General features: G+C 48.5%; 3 protein-coding genes across 3 annotated transcripts in view; 2 read left to right on the top strand and 1 right to left on the bottom strand.

The window, feature by feature from the left end:
* The first annotated feature begins 421 nt into the window (after positions 1-421).
* COPS9 (COP9 signalosome subunit 9) lies at positions 422-3,280 on the top strand. The gene is made up of 3 exons (XM_042878327.1): positions 422-531; positions 612-684; positions 1,324-3,280. The coding sequence occupies exons 1-3, from the start codon at positions 469-471 to the stop codon at positions 1,359-1,361; spliced, it is 174 nt and encodes a 57-aa protein (XP_042734261.1). The 5' UTR covers positions 422-468; the 3' UTR covers positions 1,362-3,280.
* A 3,122-nt stretch (positions 3,281-6,402) lies between these two features.
* ADIPOQ (adiponectin, C1Q and collagen domain containing) lies at positions 6,403-10,747 on the bottom strand. Its single transcript, XM_042878319.1, has 3 exons — positions 10,285-10,747; positions 8,046-8,268; positions 6,403-7,619 (listed from the first exon to the last, which is right to left on the bottom strand). Exons 2-3 carry the CDS (start codon positions 8,257-8,259, stop codon positions 7,093-7,095), a joined length of 741 nt encoding a protein of 246 aa, XP_042734253.1. The 5' UTR covers positions 8,260-8,268; positions 10,285-10,747; the 3' UTR covers positions 6,403-7,092.
* Positions 10,748-11,980: 1,233 nt separating this feature from the next.
* Positions 11,981-17,733, top strand: part of ST6GAL1 (ST6 beta-galactoside alpha-2,6-sialyltransferase 1) — a 39,630-nt gene continuing 33,877 nt past the window's right edge. The window contains exon 1 of the mRNA XM_042878178.1: positions 11,981-12,194. The gene's annotated coding sequence lies outside the window, so the exon portion shown is untranslated. The remainder of the gene's footprint in view (positions 12,195-17,733) is intronic.

Raw genomic sequence — 17,733 nt, 5'->3', positions numbered from 1 at the left:
CTCAAGATGGAACATTAGAAAGCAAACATTCTTTAATCAGAGCTGGATGCACAGGGGTTATCCTCCAATCATGCATCGTTTACACAAAAGATCTTCAGTTTAGATGCATTACTTGTGTAACGCATGCAGAATTTTCACAGAGGTAAGTCACACATTCAGCGACCGATTCCCAGCAGGACCTCCTACTTTCTTGGTGCAAAGACTCAGCAGAACTTCCTTGTCTCCTCGCCTCAGACACACAGCCTCTGCCGCTATCTACACAAACTGCAGGGCAAGCTTTACGATGCTGTCACAACTTGTATCAATACCATCACGGGGAGCAGAGCTCAGCACGAACCGCCTCCTCGCGGCCCCGCCTCCAGGGCTACCATAGAGAGGCGGCACCGCCGCGCGCGTAGAGCGGCGAGGCTGATTCCGGAAGTTGGCTCGGCGCGGCCGGAAGTAGGAGGGCAGAGCGCTGCGGCCGCCATGAAGCCGGCGGTGGACGAGATGTTTCCTGAGGGTGCCGGTCCGTATGTGGACCTGGACGAGGTGGGAGCGGGGGGGGTGGGTGGATAGAAACAGCGGGGCTCCGGAAACGGGCTCGAGGCACTCAGCGTCTGCTGTTCCAGGCAGGGGGAAGCACAGGGCTGCTGATGGACCTGGCCGCCAACGAGAAGGCCGTGCACGCCGACTTCTTCAACGGTGAGAGACCGCCGTGCCTCCCGGGGCGGGTGGGATGTACATAAGTGCTCGTGTGGTTGTGTGGCGGCTGTGCGTTGCCTGCTGTAGCGGTAGTTTGTGTTGACTTTCTTGTGAGGGAAACGCTTGAAGCACCCTCATGGCAATGAAGCTTATTTTAAGCAGGGGATTTTTACAATAAACCACAAATGTGAATGTCTGCAAAAGGTATGAGCTTATGTGCCTAAATGCTGTGATGTAAAGGCAGAGCTCTACAGGAGCCCCTGTGTGCTCAGGGTTAATGCCTGTGTAGTTCCAGAGCCTGTGGATTGTGACTGACTGCAATGCTTGCTTCGTGCTTTTATAAGACCCCCTGCTTTATAAGACTGCTTTCATGAACTTAATTGCAGAATTTGCGTTGTTAAATGAGTTGCATTCAAGTGTGGCAGTGAGCATGCTGCTCTGGTCTGCTTTTGCTCCTCTCTGCCTTCTGCCTCGATGTTACATTTGTAGTGACTGATGGTATGTACATGTACTTAATTCATCTTGACTTCTGTCTTTAATCTCAATAACAAGACCAATGAAAGCTTGTGTGGTGTTTGCATATAATAGCAGCTGGGAATTTCAAATGTTAATTTTACCCTGTCTTGTTTTTCTGACTAGATTTTGAAGATCTGTTTGATGACGATGACATCCAGTGAACTTAGTTGTGCTGCTGTGCTGAGATGTGGAATTTTCTCTGGGATCGCCTGTGGTCTCCTTTATTTATTACAATGATTAGAACAGGAAAATTTCGTAGGGGGTGAAAAAGAGGACTGTGAAAAGATGCCTAGGGAATGTGGAAGTCAGATGGCTAAAAGTAACCGAGAACTGTGGACTGTTATTTCTAGGAAGGTGTTTGTAGATCTGTCTTAAAATTGTATTTGCTGACATGCTATTCAAAAAAAAAAAAAAAAAACCCGAAAAAAAACAAGGGAAAACCACCACCAACAAAAAAAAAACCCTAACAAAACCTGTGTTCTGAGTTGCTGAGTTGTTTCTTTGTTATTATTATTTCTATGAAGTCATCCACTGTTACTCTTGGTTATTATGTTTCCTGTATCAATATATTTCTCTGCCTAGTGGTGTTCTGTTCATCTCAGAGTATGGGATTATCTGCTGCTAAGATGATTACTTTTTTCAGAATGGGCTTTGACTCATTGCACTAGGAAGAATTGAGGGTTTTGTCCAGTTTCAAGATTGATGTTCTGCTACCATCAGTGCTTTGTTTCAACCTAAGTAGCAGAGGAACAAAAAGTAGTTATTTTAGCATTTTTTTGATTCAGGCTTTCATTTTTAGAAAAGTAATTGTATGATATTGCACCTTCCAGTGATCAAAATGATTCTCAGGATGAAAGGATCAGGGAGTTTTTAATGTATTATTTCAAAATCAAGAATTCAGTCCTTTCTTCTCTTCTTAAATTAATTGTTTAGGATTAAAGTAAGGTCTAAATTCTATACACTCATCTCAGAAATAATCCTGTGACTGATCTTTCCTTAAAGACTTAGTTATCAATGCTCCGAGTGAAATTTATGTGCTAAACTGTATGAAAAAATCAAAAATGAAACCCTTTCTTTCCTTGCCTCTTTCATATGTTTTTGCCTTGTTTTTTTTTCCTCTTAAGAAAGAGGGGGTTAAAAGTATTTATTTTAGTTGCACATTTGCTGGCTCTGGAGCAACGATGGGAGCACAGTGAGTAAATAGAACTGTGTGTCTTTTTATTTTATTCTTGTGGATTTCTCGCCCTCTTCTGTTTCATCCTCCAGAGCAGTTTAAAGCAGCATTCTGGCATTTATTCTGCTTAGTGTCTGACATCACAAAGTGACCCTCTGGGAAACAGGGTTGTGGATGCAGTCTCCGTTTTCTTTTTTAGATCTTGCTTTGCTTGAAGAGGGGAGGGATTTCAAGCTTTCCTCACTGAAACCAATCTAAACATTGACTGCTTAGTGTTAGCAGTTTTGTTTGGACTATTCCTGTCTCTGGTGCTGTGCTTCCCCTGAGCAAGGCTTTGGGAAGTGAGCTGTTACCAGTAAACAGACTCTGCGTTCTGAGCAAGTGCCAAATGAGAAGAGAAGGCTTGAAGATACAGCTGCTCCCTTTTGTGCTGGTTTGGCTGCATGCATCTGCTGATGCTCAGATTCTTCATGATAGTTGCCTTGAAGTACTGTTTTGCTTTTTTTTTTCTCCCCCTGCTTGCCTTGTTAAATTTGAATCAAGAAAGAAGTAAATCTTCAAGTTTAATGGGGTGATTGGCAGGGTACACATATTGTTAGTCATCTGGGATATGAAGTTATCTCCAGTCCAGTGAGACTGGAAGGAGAGGCTGTGTGTGTAACTGTTTTTCTAAAGAATTCTTAGAGTGTAGGAATTCTCATCAGGAACTGTAATTTCTTTGGGTCCCTTTTGGGACAGTATTAAAATGGAAGGGTGACTTTGAAAAACAAAATGCCCTTGAGCTTCGACTTGTTTCTTCTTGTCAAGTCTCTCGGTCTAATTAGTGTGCAGGTAATCAGCCTGCCATCAGGAGATAATTATGAGATGCCAGTCTCTAATAAAAATGGAAATGTTTGCCTGCCTGCACCATTTCATTTAGCGACTTTTTCTATTGCTGTACCTCTTGTGGATATTGACACCACTCAGGATAGGTTTTTCTTTGTTAAGGCATGAGTGGCTCTGCTTTGTTTTGCACATATTTAGGCTGATAAACGTTATGTTATAAACAGGGCTGTTAAGTTCAGTAGATGCTGCTTTGTAGCTTAGTGTTCAAATCAATGCTCCTCTCTGAAAGGATTTATGGAGATGCTGAATACAGTGGCATGAATTGTCCCATTGGTTTCAGTGGGACAGTACATGACAGAGAAGGCTTTGGCAGACCAAGGTCCTGTGTGCTGAGTGCTGCAGTGCTTTATTAAAAGGCAGCCAGTTGCACAGCACAGGTAGAAAGCAAAGGCTGCAAGACACCTAAGCGTCTGCCCTCTCCTTTTTTGGTCTCATAAGGCTGGTATTCCTCTAGCTGGGAGCTGCCAGCTGCTGCAGTACGTGCTTAGGAATGCACAAACTGTTTTCAGCTGAAAAATAGTGATTGTGAAGAAGAGGAAGTAGCAAGGCTAAAGGAAACTAGCTTAAATCTGCGTGTAATGCTTCTGCGGAGCCATTTCTGAGCTGGTTAGGGGGTGAACTCAGAGCTCTTGTCATGAGCAAGTAGAGGCAAGTTCAGGCTAAGTGAGGTAGCAGGTTTGCCTTGGTTATTTTTGTTTGGGATTTTTTGTTAATTTCTAGAGGACTGAAAGATTTTTTCTTACAGTATTTCTATTCAATAATTGAAGTAGAAGGTATTTATTTGTCAATGAAGAAGGAAGCGGTGTAGATGAATAAATGGAGTTCTTCCTCCTTCCCTGGGGTTTCAGGCGTTGTCCAGCTCTGGCTGTGCTGGTGTTCTGCACGTGGAAATGTGCTTTGCAGATGGCAGTGCAGCCTGGTTTTCTGCTAATCCCCTATTGGTGATGGGGCTAGGATATGAACACTAACAAGGACTCTTTTGGAAATGCCCCAGCACTGTGTAAGATGGTCCTTGGTAAGTTTGAAGGCAGGAGTTTTGAAGATTCTAGGCTTTTACCTCCAGCTGTTTTGTTTGCCTTCTGTATGTGATCCAGTTGATCTTTACACGACAGCAGAGTCAGAATCCTAATCCAAATTGTAATCTTTTTCTCAAGCTCCTGCAGGCTGTTAAGGGCAGAGGGACAGAGGAACAGTGCCTTTTAAAGCTTTTAAATTGACAGAAGGGACCTTTGGTGAATATTTTCTTCATGGAAGATTCAGTTTGCTTGTAGTCGGCTGTAATTTTAGCTGTATTCCTGCTATCTTATGTGCAGTTGTGATATGCACATAGGAACCCTTTTTAGTCTTGTTACATGAATTCATGTAACCCCTTTTGAGGGGAAAAAACCTGAGTCTGTCTATTGCTCTGATGAACATAGAGCTGAGAACCACATGCACATTGGGTGACTGTGGGTGTGGGAATGCTTCTCAACAAGGGATTGTATTGGAGCTTCTAGCAGGTACATCCTTGGATATGTTCAAGGCATCTGTGGTACAGAAAGGAGCTGCTGGCACTGCTGTTGGTTCCATTGGCCCAGCTGAAGAAGCCTCTGAGAGGACACACAAGAGGACACTCCTGTCATCAGGTGGTGACTGGTGTGTAAAAAAAAAAGTTTGTTCATCCCCCATCATCCTTCCTGTCCTGATTCCTTCAGGGATGTGGTGGGCAGCCTGGGGTGAGCTCACCTGTTCTGCCCCTTGCTCTCCTATATCTTTATGGGTGGACTACACAGATTTCTGTGGGTTGAAATTATCTGCTGTGCCCCTGAAGGGGAAACAGGTGTTGGTGTTTTGTGTTTCATGTTTCTATTTCCATGGGAATAAACACCCTGCAAGTAGTGAAGCTGTCTGTAGGAAGGTCACACAGCTCTCCTCCAACAGCAGTGGTGTTATGCAGGACAAGTGTCGCAATGCTTGATGTACTGAGTGCTTTCATCTAGCACAAACAAGTCAAAAACAAACAGCATCTTGTCCCAGTCTGGGTGTGCTCAGGATTGGTTTTGTCTAAAGGAAAAACTGAACCTGGTGGCATTTCCTGCATGAAGTGCAGTGACAGGTCAGCTACGTGTAGGCTTCATCCCTGTGCCTTCCATGCCAAAAAGCTTCCAGCAAGTTTATACTTGTCAAATAAATATGATAACAGGGCTTCCAGGAAAACCACTTATCTCTCTTTCAGCCTTTTGTGGCTTGGTGCAGCTGCTATTTGTATCCTGATTAATTACTGCCACAAATGATTACATGGGACTGAGGCACAATTAGGATCAGCCTACAATTGTCCCTAAGAGGGGCATGGATGCTTTCACAGATGGTTTCCCTGTAGGATGAAGCTGGCCAGTGTCTCCAGCTGCATCCAAGCTATTTTGCACTGTTAGTGTGGTGACTTTAATCTTTCAGTGCTGCACATTCAGAGTGAGAGCATGTTGCCTTTCACCGAGCAGCGATATGTGGAGGGAAGAGTCAAACATAGCTGTCAAGATCATGGGATTAGAGAGCTTTCTTCATAACCTGCCCAAATTGCAGAGCAGCAACCCATTATATTGGTTATTATCTCATGGGAACTGGCTGCAGTGTTTGCTCTGAGAGCCGTGATTCTGTGAAAACACAATGTTTGGGGAGTGGAGGGGATCAATTGCTGGCTGAATCAGCTGCTGATCCAGGAGCAGCGCAGCATAATTCTGGTGTAGGTGTTTCAGTCCCTGTCGCTGTGCCAGTGGGGGAAAAGTCAGGAGGAGTCCTGTGGGACATGGAAAGACATTGTTCAAAGCAGTTTCCTGTTGCGCTTATAGGAGCTTCTTTCATGATAGGGGGGCAGGTATAGAAGGGCTGTGCCATTCTCTGCTAAAAGGAGGCCAAGAGATCTTTGGGGTGCTGTCCTCACGCCCTGAGCTGCCAGAGAACACACCTGAGGGGTGAATGCTGCAGGAATGGGGCTGTGCTGTCAGCTGTGCTGTAGCACAGGCAGCAGTACTGGTGTTCTTTCCCACCTGCCTGAGCTCAGCATGCTCAGACTGTTATGTTCCTTCCTGGGCTGCCTGATGAAGGGAGGCTATCCCCTTTCTCTAAGCCATTCCGAACGACGCAGACAAAGAGGCAGGAGAGTTCTGTATTGAGAGAGCACTTTATTGTGATACTCTGTGCAGTGTGGTAATCCCGTGGGGTTTGAGAAGTGCTGCTGTAGGGAGTATTTTTAGTCAAAGCCCTTAATGCTGTCTTGTGCTTGTAGTAAAGCCTTAGCTCTGCTGTGTGTTGTATACCTGGGAAGGTGTGGGCTAAAGAGGAGGGAGGACAAACCATGGGTGGAAATCAGAGGCCCTGACAAGGTGGGGAGTGATGATGTCCAAAGCCCAGCCAGCAGCTCCAGCTGTACTCAAGCAGGGAGGTAATGCTGGCTGATACAAGTACCTTTGTATCAACTGGATTCAAGCGACAAAAAGGGGTAAGGTAGAATGTGATATTTAAATGTAACATATATGAAAATCAGCTTTAAATTTAAAAGCAAAGCCGGCCCATCTTGAGAGCGACCGTTTCATGATGTGGCCAGAGTGCTGTTTGACTTGGGGCCCTGGTTTCCATCAGAAGAGCAAGAGCAGAGGTAGGAGTGAACTCTTGGTCCCACGGAAGTCGCCTGTGTGTCGAGTCAGTGATTTCAGGGGAGATGGAGTCCACCCTGGGCAATGGTGGTCCCCACGTGGTCAGGGGAATTTTCTGGTAAATCAAGTGCAGCTGTAGTGCCAGTGCCCCAGGAGGCAGGTGGGGTTAAGCGGCCTTGTCCCCTCCCGTGTAGCCCCCCTGCTCTAATGGTCATCCGTGTCTGGGTACAGGAGGAAGCCCATGAAAGTGGAGTCGTTGATGTTGTCGGCATAGACCCCGTTGTTGTCGCCCTCCCCGTACACCTGGAGCCAGACCTCATCCCCCGAGCTGAGGTGCAGCAGGACGGAGCCGCTCGCTTGGTCGACATTGTTCTTCTGGAACTGGTCGTAGGTGAAGATCACTGCCTTGTCCTTCTTGTAGAGGCTGACCTTGACGTCCGACATGTAGACCGTCAGGTGGTAGGCGAAGAAGTACGTGCCGGGGATGCTGCAGAGGAACTTGCCGGTGCTGCTGTCGTAGTGGTTCTGCTCGTTGTAGAAGATCTTGGTGAAGCGGATGGGGACGTTGGGGTGGGGGGCTCGCTCCGTCAGCCCCACGCTGAAGGCGGAGCGGTACACGTAGGCGCTTTCACCCTTCTGCCCCTTCATCCCCATGTGTCCTGGAAATCCTCTCGGTCCTTCTGCACCTGTGGCACCCTTTTCACCTGTGTCACCTCTGGCACCTTGTAGACCTGGGAATCAGAATTTGGATTGGAATCTGTTTGTCCTTTTCTGCTACCCTGGTGCCAGAGTTGCAGAGTGGCCCGTGGCATCATGGCTGCCCAGCAGCATGGAGCCCAGTCTTCTGCCTTGTAGGCAGGCTGGGTGACATCTGTGCCCAATGGTGTGGGACATCACATCCCCACCCCCCAAGGTGTGCCAAGCTGCTGGTAGCTGTGTGTCTGGGGAATAATTGTTAATTGAAAAAACAGCCATCTACCTAGCTTTTGCCATAGGCTGTGTAATCTCTATTGCTGGAGGCATTCAAAAGCAATCTGGACATGGTCAGCCACTGCTCGTGGGATGCACCCACCAGGTGTCATGTGTACTGGGCCTGGGGCTCATCCTGGGACTGCCCATGTGCTCCAGCATGTGTGTACCCCAAGCTCCTCACCAACCTGGTTCTCCTTTGTCCCCTTTTTGTCCATCTTTTCCATCCTTGCCATCCCTTCCAGGCAGCCCATTGTGGCCAGGGTGTCCTGGTGCTCCTCCCATCCAGTTGGCACATGACATTTTGGGGTCAGTCTGGTCATCCTGGGCAGCCACCTCTGTGCCATGTAATGCCAGCAGCAGCAGCAGTGAGCAAACAACGAAGCCTGCTGAGCTCCTCATGGTGAGTTCCTGAAGTGGATAAGGGTTTCGTTAACTTCAGAGTTTTAAAGGAAGTAGAAGTGATGAAACCCCCCACACCTTCGAATACTAGCTAACTACAGGAGGCTACAGTTTGAATCAACACGTCTGAAGGAAATTAATTCTGTGTACCTCAGTGGCTTTTCTGTGGTGTCACATCCAGTTAGCAGAGCCAGGATGGGGCCTTAATAGCAGCGAGGATGTTGGCCCTGTAGTAAAGCCAGCATGCAGAGAAGCGGGCTGGAGAGCTGCTCTTAGGTGCTCACTGACTGTGCTGCACTGACATGGTGGGAACTCAGAACTAAGTTGGTAGGTTTGGGGATGTCTGGGAGTGGTTTCTGTGCAGAGTTCTGCTCAGTTAGCAGCGATGTGCTTGAACTTCCACCTGGCTGACTGAACAGTTGGTTGGGAGCACAGATTTGCATTCAAATCTCAAAAGCTTTGTTGCTGAAGGGTTGTTTTGTCGCTGTACCTACAGCATGAGTATGCAAACTCATACCCCAGAGTAATGCAAACTTCCTCTTTTTGATTGTATTGAGTTATGGTACTGTTGTTATTTTTCCACCTCAATTGTGTTTTTGGATTGCAAGAGCGCATCTGTGTACCACAGAGTCATACTCTTCTTTAATTGAGCTGCTCTGCTCATCAGAGCACATTTGTCTGGAACTGGAGGTGTGGGAACATGCCATGTTCAGCCTGACAAACTGTCCCAAGGCTCTCAGAAACTTGATGGGACCTTCACGTGCTTTAGATCATTCAGGAAATGGATATCTACATCTCTTTGTTGTATTGCCCTGCTCCCCATGCAGGAATTTTTCCCTGAAATAAGATGCAGCCCATTATGGGGAGTGGCGCACTGAGTAAGAAATGTGAATTACAGCATGGCCACTAGAGTGCCCTAGCTCTATAATTTTTGAGAGAAATGGTATTTCAGAGCAACTCTGTTGCAGAGTTGATTTTGTTTTTTCTTTTGTGAACCACTTAAATGTCGTATTTTCAGAAGTTGCTCATCTATGGCATAGCGGCTTCAATGCAAGTTGAATTGCAAAGAGGTTACCGTGAATTTTGTTTCTGGATGTGACAGGGCTTTCAGGAAAGCTGAACAGCTGTGAACAGCTGTGGTTTCCCAGCTGTTGGGCTCCAACACTCCATGGTGGGAAGGAGGCCCCCCCTGGGGGCACTTCTGGTGCTGAGAGTGCTGTCCCTACCCTGCTCCATGTACTCCTCACTGCTATTCTTCTTGTTTGGGAAACAGCAATTCTTTGGCATGTAAATGTCAGTGGTGCCTTTTCAGAGAAGTAACAGGTAAACTAAGAAGATCTGGTAGCATTCAGTAAATACAGAGACTGCCACGAGAATTAAAGCTCACGTGCATTATTGGAAGCGTATTCATTTAGCAGCAGAAATCAGAATATCACGTGTAAGAACAATGTCATTCAGAATTGAAGTTTAATGCAGACACATACATGCACAAACTTGCTTCACAAAATGGTTCAAAAAATGCCATGTGTGCTTTCCACCTCCTCTGGCTCCCTCAAAGGGCTTTAGCTGGGCTCCTGGAGCCCTGTGCTCCTTTAGCAGTGCCTGCAGGCAGCACGGGCAGCACACTCCTTGCTGCTGTCACAGCACCGAATTGCTCTGGGGCTCAGCCCTGGGTAGCACAGATTTGTGCCAAGGAGCAAAGCCAGTGCTGCTGGGGCTCCTTGCAGAAAGAACTTGCTCCAGAGGTGCCCCTGCAGTACCTCCACCAGAGCTATGGATTTGTGTGCTGCTGTTCCTGACTGCTCTGGGTTGAGGAGTTTGGATCTGCAAACAGTGGTTCTGGAAACAAAAGTGTGGGGAGTGTAAAGGAGATGAGCAGTTCTTGGATTAAGATGATCATTATCTCTTCTGAGAATAAGGCTCAGAGAGGAATCTTCATATGATGGGGGGAAGGTTTGTGTGTGGTTCAGTCGAAAAGAAGAGCAAAGCCAGTATTTAGGAAGAGGGGAGAAAAGTCATGCTTACCGATCCTGGGAGTCCTGGCTGTTGCTGCAGTCTCCTTAGGAATGGAGTCCGGACAGCACAGCACTGTCCCTAAGGGCACGATGAGCTGTTCGTTAAGATCCTCTATTTTCCATTTGCTGTTGCACTCACTGGCTTAACAGTTGGGTCTTGCCATTAACTTTTCCAGCCGTCACTTGTTTTTGGGGTCACTTATGCTGTTTAGTTCAAAGTGTCAGCTTGTGAAAGTATCCATAAGAAGAGAAAGAGCAGTTTGGGAATTTCTAGGAAATGCAAAGAGAAGTGAAGTTTTGGGGGAAGTCAGTGCCTGAAAGCTGGCTTGTCTGAGGCTCCACTGTTCCAGGTGCCTGTGAACAGCCACTGCTCTGGGTAACTTGGAAGACTTTTCTGCAGCTGATGGAGAAAGGGCGTTTACGGGCTTGTATTAACACATTCGGATGTGCGTGACTTTTTTTTGTTCCAATGTGTTCATAAATGAATCACTGTGTGAGAAGTTTGTGCTTCTCCTTTCAGCAGCTGGAACTGCTGCTGCACCAAAGAAGGGAATCGCTGGGACGAGGCAGTGCTGGCAGAGCTGCACTGCAGACAGAGCTGGGCAAACAGGCTGCCTCCTGCATGCGGCAGGGCTCGTGGCAATCTGAAAGCTGGCTGTCTGGGGGAAGGCAAGGATGTGTGTAATAAATGATTTTCTGATGTATAGGCATGGGATTCAGCTAGGGAAAAGAGTTGTAGTGTTAAGGAACAGGGTGAAACAGGGTGGAGCCATCACTGAGCTGCTTGTTTGCTTTCTTCCCTATTTTGGTTGAGCTACTGGTCCAGCATTTGAAGAATTTGAACTTTTTTTTTTTTACTTGACAGTAATTTTTCCAGGCAGGGTGAAGATTCAAATCAGTCCTCTCTCATCCAGTAACACAGAGCATAGAACTGGTTGATTAGCTGACTCTCCCTGACTGGGATCTAGGCAGATTTCAGCTCCCAGCCTTCATCAGCCTTACGCTCAGCCTGGCCTTGCTTGCTCTTTTAGGTCCAATCCCAGCCAGCAATGATGGCCAGTGGACTGGAGCTTCTCCTTTGAATTAAAAATAAGCTTGGAGTTATATATATAGCCATCTACAAAAGCAAAGCAGGACGCTCATTGTCAGCCAGGCTTGGCACGGTCTGCACTGCTGTGGCTCGAGGACCTGTGCCCCAGGGACGCCTGCTCCGAGCTGCCCTGCCCTGTGCCCTCGTCTTCCCCACCACCCTGGATACAGCACGTACAAGAGACAACAACCCTCGCTTTGCTAAAAACAGCAAACACTGTTTATGTCATCCAGCAGGCAGGCTGACAGGCTGTAAAATGCTATTTTGGTGCAGCCCGTGGACGGATGGAGCACTGTGCAGGGGCATGGATGCCAATCTGTCAGCCCTTCCCAAACACACAGATGGGCTCTTCCCATGCTGCGGCAGGTAGCTTGGGCAGGGGCACTCCTGCTAGGCTCTGGCAGCAGTGTGTCCCCTTCCTTGGGGATCACAGACAAACTTCCCCGGCCCCACGGAGTGCTGCTTGACTCCTGGCAAGGGCCCTTGGCACACTGGTGCTTCTCATGCCAAAAAGGGACATTGTGATGTGTTTGTTCAGACCCTGCCAGCTCCTACCCGCTCCCATGCAGGCTGGCAGCTGAGCCAGGTACTGCTCCTTTCAGCACAGCCCAGTTGCGTCCAGGATTTGTTCTGTGGCAGGGAGCAGAAGACAAAGTCAGAGATCTGGTGTGCATCATGCCCCCCAGTCCAAACCATCCCACTGAGCTCTCGCAGGATTTGTCCATCCTGTTGCAGTGACTGGTGAGGCACTGCCACAGCTGCCCAGGGAGGTGGGATCAGTGTCCCTGAAGGTGTTCCAGAGCTGTGGAGATGTGGCACTGAGGGATGTGGTGAGTAGGTGTGGTGGAGAGGGCTGGGGTTGGACTTGGGGATCCAAGGGGTCTTTTCCGATCTGGATAATGGTTCTAAAGTGCAGTGAGAGCTGCCAACTCTGGCAGCAGGTTATCCTGCAGCCTGAGGCCTATCTGTATCCACTCAAACACATGGTTAAGAGCAGACAAATTATTCATGAATGATTTCTGACTAACATAAGCATGGAGAAGAGCAGCTTTTCCTGCAGATGTGAATTTCCTTATTGCCCTGCTAGCTGTGAGTTTTGGACAATAGATGGAGCTAAGAGCCCTGGTGGCCTGGATCCTGTGTGCTGAGCTTTGGCAGTGCCAGAGTGAGGGGCTTTGCTCAGCTCTGAGTGGGGTCAGATGGGGAAGGCAGAGGGCTGGAGAGTGGCCATGGACATGGATAAACCATGTGGTGGGGATGTGGTTTTGGTGGGAATGCTGGGGCAGCTGCTGGTGGTGCCTGCCAACAACCCAGCCATCCCTGTGCAGTCCTTCCTGCAAGATCACATCCTCCTATCTCTTTTCTTCCTGTTGTGTAAATGTACGGGGGTCATTTTTGGCCACCATCGTTTTTCCATTTGCTCAGCTATCGACCGAGGGCTGCAGGCTCCGGTGCCCTGTGCCATGCATTAGCTGCCTCCCACTCTCTGCAGCACGATCAATGAGGTTTTACGGCATGCCTTTTTGGCAGGGTGGTTTGCAGGCACTGGTGAACATCCCTGGGAGCTCTGACAAAGGGAGGCATGAGGGAGTTGCAGCTCTCCTCCTGGGCAGCGCTTTGGGCAGCAGGTGGGATTTCGGGTCAGAAACCCATCTGCACCCGGCTTCCTTGTGTTTGGCTCCATTTTGGGACTGACGTGTCAAACCTGGGAGAAGTCACTGGAACAGCTTCAGGCTAGGCTTGCCAATGGAAACAGGATGTCAGCTTTTTTCCATGAGGTGGCAGGGTGGTGGAGCATCACAGAGAGCAGGGTCCCAGCGCTGCCCTGCGCTGGCTCACACAGATGCTGATTCCTTGCTGTGCTTCTGGCACAGGTTTAAGCTTGTTTTGCATCAGTGCAGTGACTCTTTCCATTTAGACTGCCTCGGGTAACTTTGGGCTTAGAGACAGGGCTTAAATCCTTCCACCTCCTCTGTTCTCTTTTCTCTGGCACTGTACTGCATATCACTGCTGTGCCACCCCTCATGTACCATGGTACGTGGTTGTAGGGTGGGTGGCTGGGATACTAGCCTGCTTTATTTTGGAGCTGTTTACCCAGGGTAGGGCCCTCCTCGACCCTATTGATCCCCTCATGATGGTGTCACTGCAGCCGGGGGAACCTGCATGCCACAGCACAGTGCTGGCACGTCCCACAAACAGCTTTGTAACAGTACTGCAGCCCTGTCTAAATAACCCACAACACTGGCCAAATTCAATGATTTTTGCTTCAAAGCACGGTAAGGTGCTAAAGGAGAACAGTGTGCATCTGTCTCCCATTGCTGACAAAGTCTAATGACCTAGAAGCAAGGACAGGGTTAATGACAGGAATCTTACATTGTCTGCAAAATGAAATATTATTGTGGAGTATGAGTGATGCATATTTCATCATGGAGCTGTAAAACTGATCAGAAATGAGAGCTGTATGTTTTTGCTTTGGGCTTTTCAGGGTGTAAATCAGCACAAAGCTCCTTGGGAAGTTGTACAGGCTGCTGCATCCGTGACATTTTTGTGGGGTGTATCTTTATGCTCAGGAGCAAGCATTTATGGTTGCTGCAGAGCTAAAGCAAGGCTTATGATGTCTTCAATTATTCATTTTTATAAGTGCTTGTTCTGACTCAAAACAGCCAAAACCACACTTTGACCGGCGTTAGCAGTAAATTGTTCTATTTTTCCTGGAATCGAATTGCTTTGTTCCTGCTGCAGACCTTCCCTCCCTTTCACAAGGAAGACAATTGAGTGACGAGCCTGTAACGAGTTGCTCTGGGCTATCCCAGTGCTTTGAGTTCTGCTGGTTTGGAAAGCACCTGCTGGCTTCCAGCCCCGCTGTGGCATCTTGTGCCATGCCAGCCAGCAGGCTGGGAAGGCTGAGCAGAGTATGACCACTGCACAAACAGCAGCAGACTTGGTAGGATCTGGGGTGGGTGCATTCAGAGCACAGTGAGCACCACAGTGGGCTGTGCTCAGGTAGAAGCACAGTAGGTAAAGGCTCATTTCCAAGGTGTTTTTCCCTGCATTGTGGCATGGTGCTTGGCCACAGGGAAGCCAATGCTGGGAGCCTAAGCGCAGCCTATCTGAGCTCAGCCCTGCATCCATGCTCACAGGGAGACCCTGCAAGGCTGAAGGCTCCTCTGCAGGAAGGTGTGCTTCCTGGTGCTCCTTTATAGGATTTTAATATGGTTTGCATGTCGGCACGCTGCCCGCAGCCTCCTTGCCGTGCTGTTTTCTGTGGATTAGGTTCAACGGTATAAATTCACCTCTTTTTATACTTATAATCCCTGCGAGAGTAGTGACTTTAATAGAGACTGTTCTTTCTCTCTGCTTTGGCAAAGCAAGTGCCAGCTCCCTGCTGTGCCTCTTCTCAAACGACACAGACGTTCTCCGAATAGCAAAGAGAGGGGGGGGGGGAAAACCAACAAAAAAACCAACCCTGAGTTGTTTCTTTTTTCAGATGGCTACACACAGCTGAAAAATCCCCTTTCCCTTTCTGATTTGTGTTTGCTCAGTTACTGGGGGCTCAGTGGCTGGGGCACAACCTGCCTCCCACGGCTGTGTGTGCTGCCGCTTGGCTCTGTGTCTGCAAATATTGTCACCCAGCTGCAACGCCACCGATCATCGCTCACAGCTTTGCAAGCTGTTCTGGTTTGTGATGAGCCTGCAAACGTCAACATACGTTTGTCAGAGATAATCAGGCCACTTCTGTGCACAGTGGCTCCGCCGTCTCTTTTGTTTGAGGGCTTTCCACCTTCCTCTCAGCGTGTGGTGCCTTTTCCACTGCCTCTAGAAATAATTGACTTGTCTTGGTTGTCTTCTGCATCTGTTTGCCATGGCAAACTGCTGCTGCCCCAAGGCATTGACCTAAAGGAATGCTCTTCTTTCTCTCTTCTGTTCCTTTTACATAGCTTCTCTAGGTTTGCTCGTTGTTCTTGCTCTCCTATGCTGCTCACCTGGTGGCTTTTTCTCCCTTCCTTCTGCATGTTCATAATATGTTATTTGCAGCCCATCTTGAGCAGAACACGAACCAAAAAACATCTGGGTTTCATTTTCCACTTCCAGTGTTAAATGCCAGCACAGATTATTTTACAATATGATGAGAATTTAAAAACAGGTGGGCTAAGAACCACTGGGGAAAAGATGTCCAAGGAACGTGGGTAGGAAGTGGTCTGAGCTGCAGCTCATCTGCATCTGCACATCCCAAAGCTGCTTCTGCAAACCATTTGGGGTTTTGGTTCTGTCCCACCATAGCTTGCTGCCACTCTGGTCTCCCCAACAGGAACTTCAGGGTGGTGGTGTCCCCTGCGCCCTGCTCCCAACTCCCAGAGCAAAGCCTTCAGTTCCCACCTGTCACCACAGACATGTCTATGCTAAGCATGGGGACGTTTCCTGTTTTGCATACTTGCTTGCTCTGAACACAGGAGGAAGGATCTTTGTCTTTGAGCCATGTATTTCAACCCTTTCTTCAGGTTCTGTTTCTCAGTGTGTGCATATCGGAGGGGCAAGATGGGCTCACAGCCTCTCTGTGTCACTGAGGACAGCTGGGCACCCATCTCCTGGCACCCACCTCAGCCCCTAGTGCTGCAGGCAGCTACAGGAGATGTTCCCCTCTGCCTGCCCTGCAGGCTGGAGAGCAGTGCCTGGCATGTCCTCATGAGGGGTCACCACGCCGCCCAGTTCCTCCACAGCAAAACTCTGTAGTTATTTTCACACTTGTGAAACCAGCCTCGCTTCTTGCAGATCCGGCAGCCTGCAGGTAGGATGCTGGTTTAGCCTTGTTGCCATCACTTGCGTGCTCCTTCTCACAGCTTCCTGCTTTTCACTCGGTTTGGGTTTTGCAAACACTTCCCTGCCCTGTTCCTCTGCTGTGGTGTCACCCTGCCTTCCCACCCTTACCCTAAGCCCCCTGCATGACTCCTGCTCTTTTCCCATGTTCTAGTGATGCCTTCATTCCTGTTACATTTCTAAGCCTGGAAAGAAGGAGTCACGGAGTGATGTGACATCCCTGTGTGTCATCAGCAATTTTGTTGTGTGCCTGCAGTTGCAGTGGAACCAGTTCAGCTACAATTACGCTGGTCATCCGTGGCTGAGGATTTGGTTCCTGAGTGCACGGTCCCACCCAGTTCTGCCTGTGCTGTAAACAGAAGGAAAAGCTGCAAAAAGATGTATTTTGTGGAAGCACAGAGGAATGACATATACTTCAGCCTTTTGAAGTCTGTTGGCCTGTTTCTAGTTCACTAAAATGACTTCGTTTCTTGAAAGTAAGGAGAGGGCTGGTAGGAGACTGGGCATGGATGGAGGCAGCGCTGGCACCCCTGGGCAGGGAGGGCAGGGTGGTAGCAATGGGGAAGGAAGCAGCTGCAATATTAGATGTGATGTCTTGAGAGGTTTCTCAGCCTCCCTGCATCCGGTCAGCTCAGCCAGGCTCCTACATCTCTGCACACACATGCACCAGCTGCAGGTAAAGTGATGCTGTGGCTGCTGCTTCTTCCTTCTTTCTGCAGGAGGCACTTTGTGTTGAAATTCTCTGTTTTCCTGACTACATTACATCATTGCTTTCTGTTTGTGCTTTCAGGATTTCATAAGTTGATGGCAGTGCTGCCAACCCCACTAATCCTTCGGGGAGCCCTTTGTGTTATGGCACAGAGCTGCCAGAGTAGCTCTGTTTGCATATCACCAATGGCAGGTGCTGACAGCTGGATGAAGTACCATCACAGCCACAGCACAGAGCCGTTCCCCTTCCTGTGGAAGATGTGTCCCCCAAAATCTTCAGAAGATGGCCACCAACTTTGTTGTCCCAAAAGCTGTGCAAACCACTAACCTGCTGGTCTGAAAAACTGTGGATGTGTGGGAAATAAAACAGAGCCCTGCAAGGAAGCATTTCTTGCCACAGGCCTGGGCTGGAGAACTCTTCTCTCATCCAAGGGAATCCCCCCTGCTTATCCCTGAGCTCCCAGGCTGCTGGCTGTGACCCACGGACGACCTCCTCATCCAGCAGTGTGGCTGTGGGAAGTCTGGTCTGCAGGAAACAAGCTTGTAAAGAATTAACTGCAGGTCCTTGTGGAGAAATACAGGTCCTCATGGAGAGGTACATCCTCCCTGTCCCTGTGTGCTCCTGACAGCTCACCCAGGAACATCCCAGCTGTGTTCAGTGTTACCCCAGCCACTTTACAGCTTGGACAGGACTGGACTTCTAGCAAGATGCCCCTGCTGCAGATATTTAAAGATGTTTCAGTTACACTGTAAACTTAACCTTCCTACAAAGTGGCTTTCAGCTGCTGGCAGGTTCTGTAGCAGCAGCAAAGGCCTCATGCTCCCTGCATGCTGTGCTGCAGCCTC

This window comes from Lagopus leucura, unplaced genomic scaffold, assembly GCF_019238085.1.
Source record: "Lagopus leucura isolate 7727_CA_CO unplaced genomic scaffold, USGS_WTPT01 Super-Scaffold_100021, whole genome shotgun sequence".
NCBI classification, from domain to species: domain Eukaryota; kingdom Metazoa; phylum Chordata; class Aves; order Galliformes; family Phasianidae; genus Lagopus; species Lagopus leucura.
Note: the sequence above shows the minus strand (reverse complement) of the source record. Positions and strands in the feature narration are given on the sequence as shown.

Coding starts and splice junctions, on each gene's coding strand:
- COPS9 (XM_042878327.1), top strand. CDS start 469: ATGAAGCCGGCGGTGGACGAGATGTTTCCTGAGGGTGCCGGTCCGTAT. Junction 532..611: donor CGTATGTGGACCTGGACGAG/GTGGGAGCGGGG, acceptor CTGCTGTTCCAG/GCAGGGGGAAGCACAGGGCT. Junction 685..1,323: donor GCACGCCGACTTCTTCAACG/GTGAGAGACCGC, acceptor TTTTCTGACTAG/ATTTTGAAGATCTGTTTGAT.
- ADIPOQ (XM_042878319.1), bottom strand. CDS start 8,259: ATGAGGAGCTCAGCAGGCTTCGTTGTTTGCTCACTGCTGCTGCTGCTG. Junction 7,620..8,045: donor AGGGGACAAAGGAGAACCAG/GTTGGTGAGGAG, acceptor TCTGATTCCCAG/GTCTACAAGGTGCCAGAGGT.